At 43.8% G+C, this 15,775-nt stretch overlaps 1 protein-coding gene across 1 annotated transcript; it reads left to right on the top strand.

Annotated features, from left to right (window-relative positions):
• ATMIN (ATM interactor) lies at positions 1-15,232 on the top strand. Its single transcript, XM_035024722.1, has 4 exons — positions 1-330; positions 9,764-9,889; positions 10,673-10,872; positions 11,531-15,232. Exons 1-4 carry the CDS (start codon positions 1-3, stop codon positions 13,332-13,334), a joined length of 2,460 nt encoding a protein of 819 aa, XP_034880613.1. The 3' UTR covers positions 13,335-15,232.
• The last annotated feature ends 543 nt before the right edge of the window (positions 15,233-15,775 follow it).

The following is a 15,775-nucleotide window of genomic DNA, read 5'->3' as shown; positions in this document are numbered from 1 at the left end:
ATGGCGGCCTCTGAGGCGGCGGCGGCGGGGTCCGCGGCTCTGGCCTCGGGCGCCCCGACCGTCCCGACGGCCGCGAGGGGAGCCGCCGCCGCCGCCTCGGGCCCGTGGGGGCCCCCCGGGCGGCTGAGGGGCAGCCGGCCGCGGCCCGCGGCGGCGGGGCAGCAGCCCGCGGGTCCGGCGCCTCCGGCCCGGGAGCTGATCCAGCCGTCGGTGAGCGAGCTGTCCCGGGCCGTGCGGACCAACATCCTGTGCACCGTGCGCGGCTGCGGCAAAATCCTGCCCAACAGCCCGGCGCTCAACATGCACCTGGTCAAGAGCCACCGCCTGCAGGTGAGCCCGCCGCGGAACGGCGCCTCCCCGGGCCTGGCGCTGGGGGGCTCGGGCGCGGCCGGGGTTGCGCCGTGTGTGGGCAGCCTCGCCGGCCGGCGTCCCACCACAGAACGGGCCACGCCGGCCAGGGCGTGCCGGCGGGGCAGAGTGGGAGCTAGCGCGCGGGAACGCGCAGTAGGAAATCACTGTGTCATGCCACTCGCTGTCGGGCTCGGACGAGCCAGGACTGCTGGCTCCTGGCTTCGCGGCCCGGGCGTTCGACACGCGGACCGGGGTGGTTCCGGCAGCTTCGTGAGGTCCGTCTCATCCTCCTCCTCACGCTGCTGGCGAGAAGCGGGTTGCGCAGCGGGACCAGAGCTGGGATTTAAACCTGGTCTAAAGCCCGAGGGCTTTCCACCACACCCTCGATACCCCTTGAGGCCTTTAGGTTCTGCCCAAAAGGGAGCTGCAGATTTGCCTCGACGCACCTTCAGTGATAGACTCGGGATTGCTCAGGAATGAGACGCAAGGGAGATTGCTCCAGGTCTTCTTTTATTTATTTATTTATTTTTTTTAAAGATTTTATTTATTTATTTGAGAGAGAGAGAGCATGAGGGGGAGAGGGTCAGAGGGAGAAGCAGACTCCTCGCTGAGCAAGGAGCCCGATGCGGGACTCGATCCCGGGACTCCAGGATCATGACCTGAGCCGAAGGCAGTCGCTTAACCGACTGAGCCACCCAGGCGCCCCAGGTCTTCTTTTAAAAGGCAACCCGTATGTTAAATGACGGTAGTGTGAGCGTCCCTTCCACCCTCTGGAAAATGGGGCAGTGGTTTTCAACCTTTAGTGCCCATCACTGAAAATCCAGATGTGCGGCCCCACCCTAGACCTGTTAAGTTACAGTTTCCCGGTCGCTACAATAGGAAGTTTGCTTCCACTTCTTACTCACTTCTCTCTGTGTCAACAGTGACATAATTCCAAAGCATGATACTCAAAGCAGTTTTGTGAATGTAGCTTTTGATGGCCTGAATTGATTCAGGAGTAAGTTTGAAATACCTAGCGTGTTGCATGTCCTGTCTGCCCTTCAGGTAAATCCTCCTTGGAGACTTCCTTAGAATCAGGCTTCTTTTTTTTTAAGATTTTTTTTTTATTTATTTATTTGAGAGAGAGAGCACATGAGAGGGGGGAGGGTCAGAGGGAGAAGCAGACCCCCCGCCGAGCAGGGAGCCCGATGCGGGACTCGATCCCGGGACTCCAGGATCATGACCTGAGCCGAAGGCAGTCGCTCAACCGACTGAGCCACCCAGGCGCCCCTAGAATCAGGCTTCTGATAAGAATTTAATTTGCCAGGAGGTTCGAGGTTATAGGAGGACAGACGTGTTGCCCAGGAGAGGGAATCCCCCTCCCGCACCAGCTGAACAGATGCAACATCGTTCCCCTGTGAAGATGAGGGAGTCCAGTCCGGAAATGTGCTGAGGAGGGCCCTGCAGGTGGGGCTGCAGTTTTCCTCAGAACAGATTCCCTTTCTCCCAGGACCCAAGTGCGGTAACTCTTCAGTGGTCTTCGGGAATGAATGGTCTTCGATCTTGTGTTTTCTCTCTCATTTTTAACTAAATTTTAACGAAATCCTTCCTTTTCTTTATATTTTAATTTCAGTGGGTGAACTACATGGTTTGTAGGAATTCTACGTCCCTTGGTTCTCTCAACTTGTATACAACGGCCATCACCCACTTTTAGTATCATGTCCTCCCTGAGAAACAACCAGGACACTCTACATCTCTGAGCACAAGAGAAGCTGTCTGACCAGGACTGTATTGGCCCAAAGATCACTCTAACAAGCGCTTTGTAACAGTTTTAGTGTCCTTTTCTCTGGAATTGCTATCTGGAGCGCTCTCGCTCTCAAGACTTTGTGAAGCATCTGTTCAGCACAAAGATACCATTTACTCTTCAGGACTAGTGTGTTGGCATATAATAGGTTTATTTCTAATTATGTTTTTTAAAATATGTTAAGTTTACGAATATCTGAAGATACCCATACATATACGAAATATACAAACACATGCAATACACAGTGCACATACAAAATATAAAATATAATAGGCTTAAGAAGGAGGAGGAGTTGAAGCAAATACAAATTTTGATAATCAAATCTTTACTGGACTTTTCAAAGCAGCGGTATCCTCCCTTGCTTAGAACCTGTGTGAAGTCATTCTCCCATTTCTAAGCCGGTTTTCAGATACTGATCTCTTGTCTGAAGACAGCACAGTGCACTCAAGATCCCTTTCTGAACTAAAAATGCTGAAGGGAAAAGTGGGCTCTCCTGATTTTCCTTCGTAGATCACTAGGGAGACCTGTTTCAGGAGGAATTAAAGAAATCTCACCCAGAACCATCATTGTTTTTGGTTTTTTTTCTTGTCAAAGAGGCTCACTTTCCTGCTTTGTTTTGGCTTTCTAACCACAGCACCCAGCCCCCCCCCCCCCCCGAGCATCTGCTGTATTGGAGGAAAGGGGTTCGTTTTCTTTCATGAGCATGACCTATGTGACAAAATAGCCATACCAGTGTGGTGAATCTCTACTCTCCGTCTGCATTCTGAGGAGAAGGCTCTTGAGTTCAAACATTACTCTTGACACTTGTTTTCAAAGTATTAGAAGGAGGGAAGGAGAAGGAGGAGGCCTGGGGACGAGAGCTGACTGGGAGCTCTTGTGGTTTTGAAAGCTGTTTGGAGAGAATCCAGTATCAATCCAGTGCCTGCCTACTTTCTGCCCTGAAGGTGGTCTGAGTATAGCTGCTTGGCAGATTTGCATAATATTCAGTGGGAATTTTTCCTACTGGTTCTCTTGGTTACAGCTACTTGCAAAATTTTAGTTTCTTTCCTAGTTTTTATTTTTTCTAGGTTATGATAATCTTTTTATCCCCTTCCCCATTAGTTGCTATATGGTCCTTATTTTATTCTAGACTTTTCTTCACAAGGTACCCTGCCCACAAACAAATACTCCCTTCTTAATGTAAATAATTAACAAACCCTTCTAAAGGATGGTGGGTAAGAATGGGGATTGAATTGTAAGGTGTAAGGGCATGCTGCCATTTGGTTTTATGCGGGTTCTTATATTTCATCTCCTGTTAGGAAGTTGGAAATGCCCTGTCTATCCTTGCCTACAGGGGGATCCCTGGGGAAATGAAAGCTGGGGATTAAGAGAAAGGAAGAGTAGGAGTAAATGGACATTTCTCAGAGATTCTTTTATTCCTTGTTTGAAAGCAGTGAAGGGGACAGGAGGGCCCTTAAAGAACCTCTTACCCAGCAGCATTTATGTTTTTAAAACCTGGCTTAAAGGATTTTGTATTATGTTCAGTCTGGGGTTTGCTTTTAATGATGAGCAAGGAAGTTGTTTTGTTGTTGTTGTTGTTTAAGAAAAAACAAAAACAAAGGGACGCCTGGGGGGCTCAGTTAAGCGTCTGCCTTCTGCTCAGGTCATGATCCCAGGGTTCTGGGATCAAGTCCCGCATCGGGCTCCTTGCTCAGCAGGGAGCCTGCTTTTCCCTCTTCTGCTCCTCTTGCTTGTGCTCTCTCTCGCTATGTCAAATAAATAAATAAAATCTTTAAAAAAAAAAAAAGGAAAAGAAAGGTTCCAAGTCACTCTATCGGCCATATTGTACAAAGACCTCCAATTTTAAATTTACAATGAGAAGACAACAGAGCGAGCTGATTTTCTTCTTGGATGCTTTCTGTGAAGGCAGTCAGGTGCTGGTGTAGTTATAATGCCTTTTATTCACCCCCACTATTCTTAAAATCCTTCCCTTTTACCCTTTCTCCTTAAAGTGTGTCCTTACTCCTGCTTTTCTCTTCTATATGTTTACTTTTTTCCATCTTTTTTTATTGTTTCCTCTCAGATTTTTTTCCAAATTCTTTTACTTAAAATGTTTCGTAAATATTTTTGAAATGTTTTACTTTAAAATGTTTTGTATGTAACGTACCCAAAAAAGGAATGCAAAACATGAAGTATTTTTTGTGTTCTCTTTTTAGTCATGCATACAAAAGATAAAGTTCGAAAAGTCTGGTGAATTTTGTTTTTGAACATATATAGAGGATGCCAGAATAGAACATGACTTTCTCACTGCAGTTCATGTGGTATTGTGCCATCCCCATTTCTTATCTCCCCCATCCTCATCTCAGCCATCCTATCTTTTGAGTTTGTTGTCTCAGGACAGGAAGGCCGTGGAACTGGGATGGGGAGATGGTGATGGGGACGGTGAGGAGTTGGCCCTCAGAAAGCAGGAAAGTGAACACTCTGAGGTTGTTGCCATGCCTATAATAGAGGCCACAGGGGGATTGTTGATGTCCTTTACGGCTGTCTTCAGTGGTTCATCCTGGTGCATGATACAGTTTTGGCTTAGATGGCCACATGAACATGTTCAGTATAATGCTCCCAGTTTTGTTTTTTTTTTGAACATTTATTCTGTCCAAACATTCCCAAATACAAGAGAAGATACAAATACATTCCTCTCCTTGAAAAGGTTTGGGGATTTTAAGTAGTTCCATTAGACAAAAGGGGTAAGTAACAGAAGAGAAAGACAATTCAAAGCTATATATATATAGTAAGGGACTTGAATGTCTCAAGCTAGAGAAATTTGGACTCGGGTAGATTTGGGGTGCCACTAAAAATGTTTGAGTGAGGTAATGACATGATGAGAGCTATACTTTAGAACAAGGAATCTGGCAAAGTGAATGAAAAAGAGATTGAAGTTCTAGAAATGCGTTAAGAGGTTAATGATAAAAGTCCAGAGTCAGGATGACTTGAACTAATGATGTAACAGTGAGAAAGGAAAGGTGAGGGAGGTGGTAGAAGACACATAAAGAGAAGTGAATAATTGCCAAAACTCGGAAGCTAGCAAGATGTTCACCAGTAGGTGAATGGATAGATGAACTGTGGTACCTCCAGAGAATGGCATATTACTCAGCACTAAAAAGAAATGAGCTATCAAGCCATGAAATGACATGGAGGAAATTTAGGTCGGGTGTATACTCAATCAAAGAAGCCAATCTGAAAAGTGTACATACTGTATCATTCCAACTATATGACATTCTGGAAAAGGCAAAAAAGATTAGTGGTTGCCAGGGTGAGTTTAAGGGAAAATGTTAGGAATAGGTATAGCACAGAGGATTTTTAGGGCAGTGAAAATACTGTGTGATGGTATAACAGTGGATATGTGCCATTACACATTTGTCAAAAGCCATAGAATGTACAACAGCAACAATGAACCCTAATATAAGACTTTTGGTTACAATGATGTGCCAGTGCGGGTTCATTGATTGTAACAAACGTACCACTCTGGTGGGGGTATTGTTAATAGTGGAACAGGCTGTTCATGTTTGGGGAGGGAGAGATATATGAGAACTCTCGGTGCTTTCTACTTAATTTTGCCGTGAACCTAAAACATCTCAGAAAAAAAAAAGTTCATTAACTTTTAAAAAGTGAAGTGAACAGGTATTTGAGAACATGCTTGGGAGTTTAAAAAGGGATAATAAAAGGCATGCTAGGGCACCTGGGTGGCTCAGTTGGCTAAGTGTCTGCCTTTGGATCACGGGCTCGTGATCCCGGGGTCCTGGGATCGAGTCCCACGTCTGGCTCCCTGCTCTGCGGGGATCCTGCTTCTCCCTCTGCCTCTCTCTCTCTTTCTCTCATGAATAAACAAATAACATCTTTAAAAATAAATAAAAATTAAAAATTAAAAAAATAAATAAAAGGCATGCTAAGCAGAGTTGAGAGGGTATTAGAAGTGAGCATTAATTTTGTAGTGAACTTATAGGAAGTTTTGTGGAACATTTGAACAGCCTGGAACATAGAAAGGGGCCATCTCCCTGGCATATCACTAAGAGGAATTTGATAATTATTAGGTGAATGAAGTGATTTCTGAGTCTTCCTTAATATTCTACCCACATTTCGTTTTCTCTTGCTGATAACACTAGATGGAAAAATAATAAGTTAACTGAAAGTATTTCATTAAAAAACGAACAAACAAACGCTAGATGAATTGGTGAATAGGATGAGTTTGGTGATAAGAGACCACGTCACTTGTCATTAAAGCTAGCAGCTGCCAGTGTTTTAACAGAAGGGCCTTTCAGTCCAACTTCCACAAGGACAGTATTTAATGTAAAGTCCTGGTTTAGATTAGATCATTGGCGTAAAGTTGGTTGGCAAAAAGCAAAAGAAGAAACAAAACTCTCCACAGCAAATGTCAGCAATAATAACTGAGTGATTATGTGATAAGCACTGTTCCAAACCCTATTTATTGACTAAATCCCCACAACAGCCCTGAAGTAGATCCTGTTTTGCCTACTTTATAGATAACGAAACCAAGATAGTTCACAAGAAAGTGGCAAGGTAGAGAATTCAAACTATGGCAGTCCACATTCCAGAACCCAAGGGTTTAACCACTATACGAGATGTTCCAAGGCTAGACTGTCCTTTGGGATCATCTGGGGAGATTGAACAACCAAATATGGATCCCTAGTCCCCACCCCAAACTAATGATATCAAAATACCTGGAGTTGGAACCAGACAGAGATTTTTTTTTTAGTGTCTCATGTGATTTTTCACAGGCCCCAGGGTTGAAAACCAGGACTGCCTTTCAAAAAATGCTCTACAGGGGCGCCTGGGTGGCTCAGTTGTTAAGCGTCTGCCTTCGGCTCAGGTCATGATCCCAGGGTCCTGGGATCCAGCCCCGCATTGGGCTCCCTGCTTGGCGGGGGCCTGCTTCTCCCTCTCCCCCTCCCCCTGCTTGTGTTCCCTTTCTTGCTGTGTCTCTCTCTGTCAAATAAATAAATAAAATCTTTAAAAAAAAAAACCTCTACATTTAGCAGGCAATTGCTCTCTTCTTTAAACATTAAGACAATACCAAGAGGTGTACAAAATAGTTTCTGCCCTTAAGAAATTTAGTTGGAGAGGGCGCCTGGGTGGCTCAGTTGGTTAAGCGACTGCCTTCGGCTCAGGTCATGATCCTGGAGTCCCGGGATCGAGTCCCGCATCGGGCTCCCTGCTCAGCAGGGAGTCTGCTTCTCCCTCTGACCCTCCCCCCTCTCATGCTGTCTCTCTCTGTCTCATTCTCTCTCTCAAATAAATAAATAAAATCTTTAAAAAAAAAAAAAAAGAAATTTAGTTGGAGAGACAGGAACTCTAGAAAAAATGGTAATATTTAAAATAACTTAAGTTTTATTATCTTGGAATTCAAACAGGAAATAGATCTCTACATCTGGGTGGTGGTAAGCAGAACAAGGGAGTGTTTATTGAGAATATGATCTGGGCTCGCTTTATGCTAATCCAATACAAGATAATCCTGAGAGTTAACTATTGTATCTGTCTCAGAAATGAATAAACTGGCTCAGAGAGGTTAAGGCCACACCCCTAATTGGTGGTAGAGGTGGTGTATAGGTCTTTAGCCCAAGTGCTTCTTCCGCCATCACAGTCTGCCTTAAGAGAGCCAGGAGAATGTAGGACAAATTGAGCCTTCATAGATGGTGCAACTGGAAGTGGGAAGAATGTGAGGCTAAGTAGGATGGTGTATGAAAAGGGAACAGAAAAATATATGGTTATAATGGGAGATTGGAGGCATAACATGCCGTTAGGTGATACATACAAATAAGTTTTCAGAATGTCAAATTTGGTAGAATATTAGAAGAGGAAGGAAAATTATGTAAGAGACCCCTTAAATAACCCAAATGAATATGAATATCTAAACAGTAGGATTGTAAAAGGATAGACCAGTGTGGAAGACATGGAGGACTAATTGAATTTGATATGGAAAGATAAATTGTGCTGTGTAAAAATAAAACAACAGCTTCTTTTCCCCTCTAAATGAATGGACACAGACTCAACAAGATCAACATGTTCCTCTCAAGATCTACTGGGAAGGCAGAGGGAAGGAGTCTTAGCCACATGACCATTCATTTCTCACTTCTCCAGAAACATTAATGGTAGAGAAGGAAGTGGACATGTTCCAACAGTAATGAATCCTTTCTCATCAGAACACTAGATGCTGTGGCCTGCATGAACAGGGACTTCTACTCCCTCCACTTTGACCTCAGTCTGTACTTTCTAATTGATTACATTCTTCTTTCCAGCTTATCTCTTGACTCAGGCAAAAGACCCAGGGGGCAAAGCATCCCTTGATGCGGACCCAAACTATTCTCTCAACAATAGGGACTGCCTTTACACCAGCAAGACCCCGCGTGGTTAACCCCAAGACAGCGACTGACCTGACCTTTACTGCCTGCCTGCACATACCCACCGACCTTTGTCCCACATTTTCCTTACGTAAACCTGAAAGTATTTTCAGCACTTTGGAGATAGTCTTTGAGATGTGAGTCCACTGTCTTCCCGGTGCTGGACTCACTGAAATAAATCCCTTTCTTGTTTCCCCACCACTTGTCTCACTGCCTTTGTGTCAGCGGTGAGTGGCCAGACTTGGTCTGTTTTGGGACCCCCGGAGCCAGGTGCTCTTTTACCCTTGAGCCCTGGTTACATGAGTACATGTCCAGTTGTTTCCAGTGACCTGTCGAGAGGTCCATCCCCACCCCTCCACCCCCGCCACCACCACTACCTTCCTTTAGGTCCAGACAGGAATTATACTGGAGGTCATAGGTGTCTCACACCTGCAGTATGTGAGCTCATCGAGGGCACCAAGACAGAGCACTTCAAGCTAAGTTAAGTCACCAGTTATTTTAAACTCCCAGCCAAAAATTCAGTCACATACTTAATAACAAAGGATGATGAGGATTATATGAGTTAATATATATAAATGCCTGACACAGTAATAAAAGCTATATACGTACTGGTTACTATAATGATTATTAAATTTCAAACACAGCATGGTGACTCTATTCAAGTTGCTGTATAAAAAGTTGTGTCGACTAGCTTCGGCTACTTTAGGGGTTTAAGGATCAGAGAAAGTCATGATGCTAGGAGGAAGGCCTAGACCATAGTCAAAGGAGGTTTTTTTCAGGGAGGGTGGGATGAAAGGGAAGGGAAGAATTAGAGTGGTACCAAAGTCTTGAGCCTGAGAAACTGTGAGTATACCACTTACAAACAGAGAAAGCTGGCTTTAAAGACAGAGATTTTAAGTGTAGAAGGAGGAGTTTTAAAGGAATGGATAGAAGATTTTTTAGCAACATGGGGGAGTTTTTTTGTTTTGAAAAATTTTTACAGATTTATTGAGCTATAATTTAGCTCACCATAACATTTACCCATTTTAAGTGAATAATTTAATTATTTAGTAGATTCACATAGTTGTGCCACCAGCACCACAATCTAATTTTAGAACATTTTTATCTCCCTTAAAAGATCCCTTGTGCCCATCTTTAGTCATTCCTTGTTTCTGGTCCCAGCCAGTTCCATTGGGTTTTTGTTTGTTTGTTTGTTTGTTTGTTTAATAATTATTTAAAGTAATTTTTTCTTTTGCAGGATGGTATAGTAAATCCAACAATAAGAAAAGATTTGAAAACTGTACCGAAATTCTACTGTTGTCCAATTGAAGGATGCCCTAGAGGCCCTGACAGACCATTTTCTCAATTTTCTCTCGTAAAACAGGTATTTTATTTGTCTTAAGTATACTTCTCTGAGGATGAAATTCAGGTGATATAAACCTAACGTGCATTCTGTCACTCGCCAAACGTAACTGGAGAACTCTCCAAGAAAGCTGCCTGTGAGAATAGCCACCGAGGAGTCTCCCTGTTGGGGGAAGACGTGAATGGAGTGTAACCAGAGTGAAGGAGACGTGGCTTGTTCTGGAGGAGGAGATGTCCAGAAGAGGGTTTAGAGAGAAAGACAAGAAGAGCGGTTCAGCAGCAAATGAGAAATGTGTACTCCAGATCTCTTGCGTGACTCTGTGTGCCTCCTAGGTCAGAGGAGCAAAGCACAAAGGAAAAGTTCTCCTAAGGAAGGACAAAGCTTCTGAAGTCAGGAAGAGTTCCAGAAGTAGCTGCCTTAGGAGTAGGGAGGGGCCCAGTGAGTGGGGAAAGAGGTCACGTAGGACTGGCAGAGACCGGCAGCTGAAATACTTCCCAGAGGGTTGGCTGGAGGGGTCCTGAGAAAAGCAGGAAGGACTTTTTCCTGCCTGCGGCACTCATTTATAAAACCTAAATGGCAGGTACTATGAACTGCTTCCAAAGAGGGTCCTCACTTTTCCCAAAGCAGCAGTGACACGGAGAAGGGGCATGTGATAAACTGCAGTTTGCCTGCTTTTCCTTCTTTTGATGTAGACTGCTCTAGTTTGTCATGCAAAGTCATCGTTAATGCAGGTACGGGGATGGTTTTTGAAATGTTTTGAGCAGATGTGGTTTTCCACTTTCGTCCCTTCTATGTTCTTCCTAGCACTTTATGAAGATGCATGCTGAAAAGAAGCATAAGTGCAGTAAGTGCAGCAATTCCTATGGCACGGAGTGGGACTTGAAAAGGCATGCCGAGGACTGCGGCAAGACCTTCCAGTGCACGTGCGGCTGCCCCTACGCCAGCAGAACTGCATTACAGTCCCACGTCTACCGCACTGGCCACGAGATCCCGGCAGAGCACAGGTAAAGGGGAAGAAGCGGTGGCCCAGGAGTCGGTCGCTGTGGGAAGAATGTCAAATGAAACTTTTGGAAAGCCGTTAGTGCAGAGAGAAAGGAGGAATAACAGAGAAAAAACATGACGTGGAAGAGGGGAGCTTTCGGAAAAGCGAGCAGTACTAGCAAAGGATCCACATCTGTCTAACCCAGTTGTTCTTCCTTATTTCTTCCCAATTGAAAATCCCAACTTCCAGCATTTTCCATCAGAGGGATGTTAGATTGTTGAAGAGTTAAGTTTTATCGTGAAACTGTACCTCATCTTAAAGGTCAAATTTATATTTGGAGTAATAGCTTCCTACTTTAGGAATGGTAAAAGTTGCATTAAATAATCTGTTCACTTCCTCGTGCTTACAGAGCTGAGTGCTAGAGTACTTAGAGGTATGCCCCCAAAAAAGATGTGCTTCCTCCTTCCCTAGTCGCATGTTCCTGCACTTCTGCCCACCATATAGTAGGCCCAGTTCTCAGAGGGGCACAGAAGGATTGATCTCTCCTCACCTGGTGGATTCTGACCTCTGCTCTAGGTGTGGGGAGCAGCATTCGTAAGTAATTGAAGAGACCGCACCAGAGTAGAAGAAAGCTGCGGCCTAAACTCGTTTTTCTCTTTTTACTCTGTCCTTGGTTTCAGGGATCCACCTAGTAAGAAAAGGAAAATGGAGAGCTGCCTGCCCAGCCACAAGTTGTCCAGTAAGCCCACCGAGTCCTTGAGCACCCAACCAGTTCCAAGACCAGACACTCAAGAACTGGAAACTTCAGATACAAAGCTGGTCGCTTCTTTTGAAGACTCTTGCAGCTCTAATGCCGGAAAGCAGACTCTTACAACACCTCCGAGATACCCTCAGAAGTTGCTTTTACCCAAGCCCAAAGTGGCTCTGGTGAAACTTCCTGTTATGCAGTTTTCTCCCATGCCTGTCTTTGTGCCTACCGCCGACTCCTCGGCCCAGCCTGTGGTGTTGGGTGTCGATCATCAGGGTTCTGCCCCGGGCGCTGTGCACATACTGCCCTTGTCAATCGGAACCCTGATCCTCGGCCTAGATTCAGAGGCTGGCTGTCTTAAGGAAAGTCTCCCTCTTTCAAAAATTATAAGTCCTGTTGCTGTGGAGCCAGTTAGTACAGGTGTTCAAGTGAACTTGGGGAAGAGCCTGTCTAATCCTTTACAAGAACTAGGGAACACATATCAGAAGAACAGCATTTCTTCGATCAACGTACAGACAGAGCTGTCTTACGCCACGCAACCCTTCATACCTTCCACACAGTGGGCTGGGCCTGATTCTTCTGTATCGTCTTGTTCTCAAACAGATTTGACGTTTGGTTCTCAAGTCTCCCTTCCCATCAGTGTTCATACGCAAACGTTTTTGCCCAGTTCTAAGGTGACCTCATCCATAGCTGCTCAGACTGATGCGTTTATAGATGCCTGTTACCAGTCAGGCGGGATCTCCAGAGAAACCCAGACCAGTGGAATGCAAGGTCTGACAGATGACCAAGTACAGATGGACCAAGCTGTTGACATTTTTGGGAGCGTCCATTCACCCTACGGTGTTTCTGCAGACAGCATTATAAGCAGCAGCTTAGTAGCGGAGACCGTTGCTCATGATTTGTTACCTCAGAACCACCCTAAGACTTTACATCAAGATCTTGAGAAATCTGCACCGATTATAAACTTCAGTGCACAGCACAGTATGCTTCCTTCACAGAACATGACAGATAACCAGACCCAAACTATAGATTTATTAAGCGATTTAGAAAACATCTTGTCAAGTAATCTGCCCAGTCAGACACTGGACAATCGTAGTCTTTTGTCTGACACAAATACTGGACCTGACCCCCAGCTCCCATCTGGCCCGACCCAGAATCCCGCAATCGATTTTGATATTGAGGAGTTTTTGTCTGCCTCAAATATCCAGACTCAAACTGAAGAGAGTGAGCTTAACACCATGACCACCGAGCCTGTCTTGGAATCACTGGACATAGAGACCCAAACGGACTTCTTCCTTGCAGACACATCTGCTCAGTCCTATAGTTGTAGGGGAAATTCTAATTTCTTAGGCCTTGAAATGTTTGACACGCAGACACAGACAGACTTAAACTTCTTTTTAGACAGTAGCCCCCACCTGCCTCTGGGAAGTATTCTGAAGCACTCCAGCTTTTCCATGAGTACTGATTCATCTGACACAGAGACCCAAACTGAAGGAATCTCTGCTGCTAAAAACATACCTGCTGTAGAGAGCAAAGTTCAATTGAACAGTACAGAAACACAGACCATGAATTCTGGCTTCGAAACCCTGGGGAGCTTGTTCTTCACCAGCAACGAAACTCAAACAGCCATGGATGACTTTCTTCTGGCCGATTTGGCCTGGAACACAATGGAATCTCAGTTCAGCTCTGTAGAAACCCAGACGTGTGCGGAACTACACACGGTCTCCAACTTCTAAAAATGAAGTCTGAGCGTGCGACGGCGTTTACGATTTCCTTCTGGGTTTGGAAAATGGAGAGCAGGACAACAGTGTTAACACTATTGAATGTAGTTACTGATGCATTTACTTCAATTCTTGGAGGGTCTTTGCCTTTTGTACTTGTAAACATGAAATTTGTGTATAAATGTGAGTGTATTATAAAGTGTAAGATGTTGATCTAAAAATACTGTTTCTGTGTTGCCTACATTTGCCCTGTCATAGTGAGTCTTCCCATCTTAAAAACACAAGTGTATTTCACACCTTTCAAACCCATCTAGCAATTAGCTGAAGCCAAGCTTACCAGGTACTAGGGTACAGACTTTTCAGATCTTCAAAACATTTCAGTGGAAATGTGTCTTGCTTAACTTAAGTTGCACCTACAATATTTGACAGTGTTAGAAATTCCTGTTTCCTGATAGTAAATCTAAAGAAATGGGATGCCACACGTCAGATGTAAGTGCCAGCGCTTCGATGGCGTGGGACTCCTGCTGCCTGCGATTTCATCTGCTTTGACATCTCCCTTTTTTCTGGCTTGAAGACAAAGGAGAACTACAGCTGTCTTTAGCTTTTGAGACCATGTAGTCAATGCCATTCTTCCTCTACATGAACTATTGCTGATACCAACCCAAGTGTACAGTGCTTTCCTCACAAGACATGTTGCTGTAAAATTTCTGCTTCAAGAAGTAGCGGCAAGCACTTAGTGTAAATAGCGATCCTTCTAGTCTGAGTAACCGTACGTCATTCCAGCCGTGGAAACTCCTACTGGAGTGTGCTCTGGGAACATCCCTCCTACTCTCTCCGGTAGGCGAGGGTGGTGCTCCCACAGCTGCTTCTCAAAGTGTACCCATAGGCTGGATCTGAGTTTTGTCTCTCTAAATGTTAAAAAAAAGTAAATAAAAAGGGGGGGGAAGAGAAAAGGACATCCCCGCCTGCTAAATTTCAGTGTAAGTTGATAGGGCAAGTGTGCAATCAACAATTATTCTAAAGTGAATCTTCTCATCCACTTCTCATCTTTTCCTTGAATAAGGAAAGACATTGGCCTAGCAAGGATGTTATTTGTGCCTTGAGGATAGCAAGTATAGAACAGATCCTCCTAAAATAAGGTATTCTGCATTTTGTTGCTTTATTTGTTTAGACGGCAATACCAGTCTGCAAAGAAAAGGAGGTGAAGACCAGTTATTTCAGTAATCAAGAACATCCATGTTTTTAGATGGGAGCATGGTCATATATGCTTTGGAGGTTTACTGTATTTAGGATTGTTGTCCAACTTTCAGTCAAGGAAAAATCGGTGCAACCAGTACGTTTTCTAAGTTTATTAAGAAAAAGTTCCTTCTGTGGCACATGCTTATGCTGCTGAAGGCAAAATCCTCAAAATAAAACCTAAGGAGTGGACTAATAGCCCCAAGTAAATAGATGATGTTACTACTAATTCCTATCCCATAGAAGAATAGTTGGTAGTGAGTAAATAACATATCCTGGAGAGATGAACCCAACCTGATAAGAGTTTGCTTTGGTCACAGTGGCCTATGACTAGGGGTTTCAAAACAAATATAAAGCCTTAACTTAGAATTTAATTGTTTTAGAATCGTCACTGCCTTAATGTTCAAACATTGATTTCAGTTCTCCCAGTAAAGGAGAAGTGCATGTTTGTTTATGGCTTTTTTGTAAATATAAATGCAGTGATCTTTGGCTTTAAAAAAATTTGTTTCTGTGAAAATGTTTGATAATCCAGCCAATAGAGTTATTTACAGAACAGTTGAGCATGTCAGTTCTTCATGTACAAGAACTGTTCCCTCCCAAAACCTTAGTTACCTGAATTGTCCTAAGATTATTCGTAAAAACTGAAATTCAGTGATTAAAGAGAAGTGAGAATTCTACCTTTTTTTGTGAATTCTTTGACATACTCATAATGTGACCTATTTTGTTGCCTTGACTTTTCACAAACCCATCATCTTCTGATAGTCACAGGATGGAATGGTTGTACCTAGTTATTTTCATTACTGTTTTACCTTTGTTCATGAAACTATACTAATAATTTTCCTAGTAGAAGAAAATGAAAAGACACTCCATTACTAAATTTTCTATTTTGATGTGGAGTTTTTGATAAAAGCTATTCACCTTACAGTTTTGAGTTTTTGAAGAATTTCAAAGGCAATTACTCCAACTCATGCATTTGCCAAAGGTGACATGCATCATTTTGTAACGGGGTCCCTTTTATCTTTGTAAATAATGTAATTCTAGGTTATGAGCAAAAGTAAGAGGGTTAGAATATGAGTAGTTCTTTGCTCAGTCACTAATTTGCAAAAAGCCCAATCTGTATTTCTGATTCCTTGATATATAGGGGAAATAAAAACAGAAAATTTCTGTAGACTTACCTGAAAGATGCTCAGTAAGGTTTGAAGCTTCTTTTGAACAGAAGA

The sequence above is a fragment of the Mirounga leonina genome, unplaced genomic scaffold (assembly GCF_011800145.1).
Source record: "Mirounga leonina isolate KUSES-001 unplaced genomic scaffold, KU_Mleo_1.0 Mir_180, whole genome shotgun sequence".
In the NCBI taxonomy this organism is placed as follows: domain Eukaryota; kingdom Metazoa; phylum Chordata; class Mammalia; order Carnivora; family Phocidae; genus Mirounga; species Mirounga leonina.
This window is presented reverse-complemented; position numbering and strand designations above follow the sequence as displayed.

Coding starts and splice junctions, on each gene's coding strand:
- ATMIN (XM_035024722.1), top strand. CDS start 1: ATGGCGGCCTCTGAGGCGGCGGCGGCGGGGTCCGCGGCTCTGGCCTCG. Junction 331..9,763: donor TCAAGAGCCACCGCCTGCAG/GTGAGCCCGCCG, acceptor TTTCTTTTGCAG/GATGGTATAGTAAATCCAAC. Junction 9,890..10,672: donor AATTTTCTCTCGTAAAACAG/GTATTTTATTTG, acceptor TGTTCTTCCTAG/CACTTTATGAAGATGCATGC.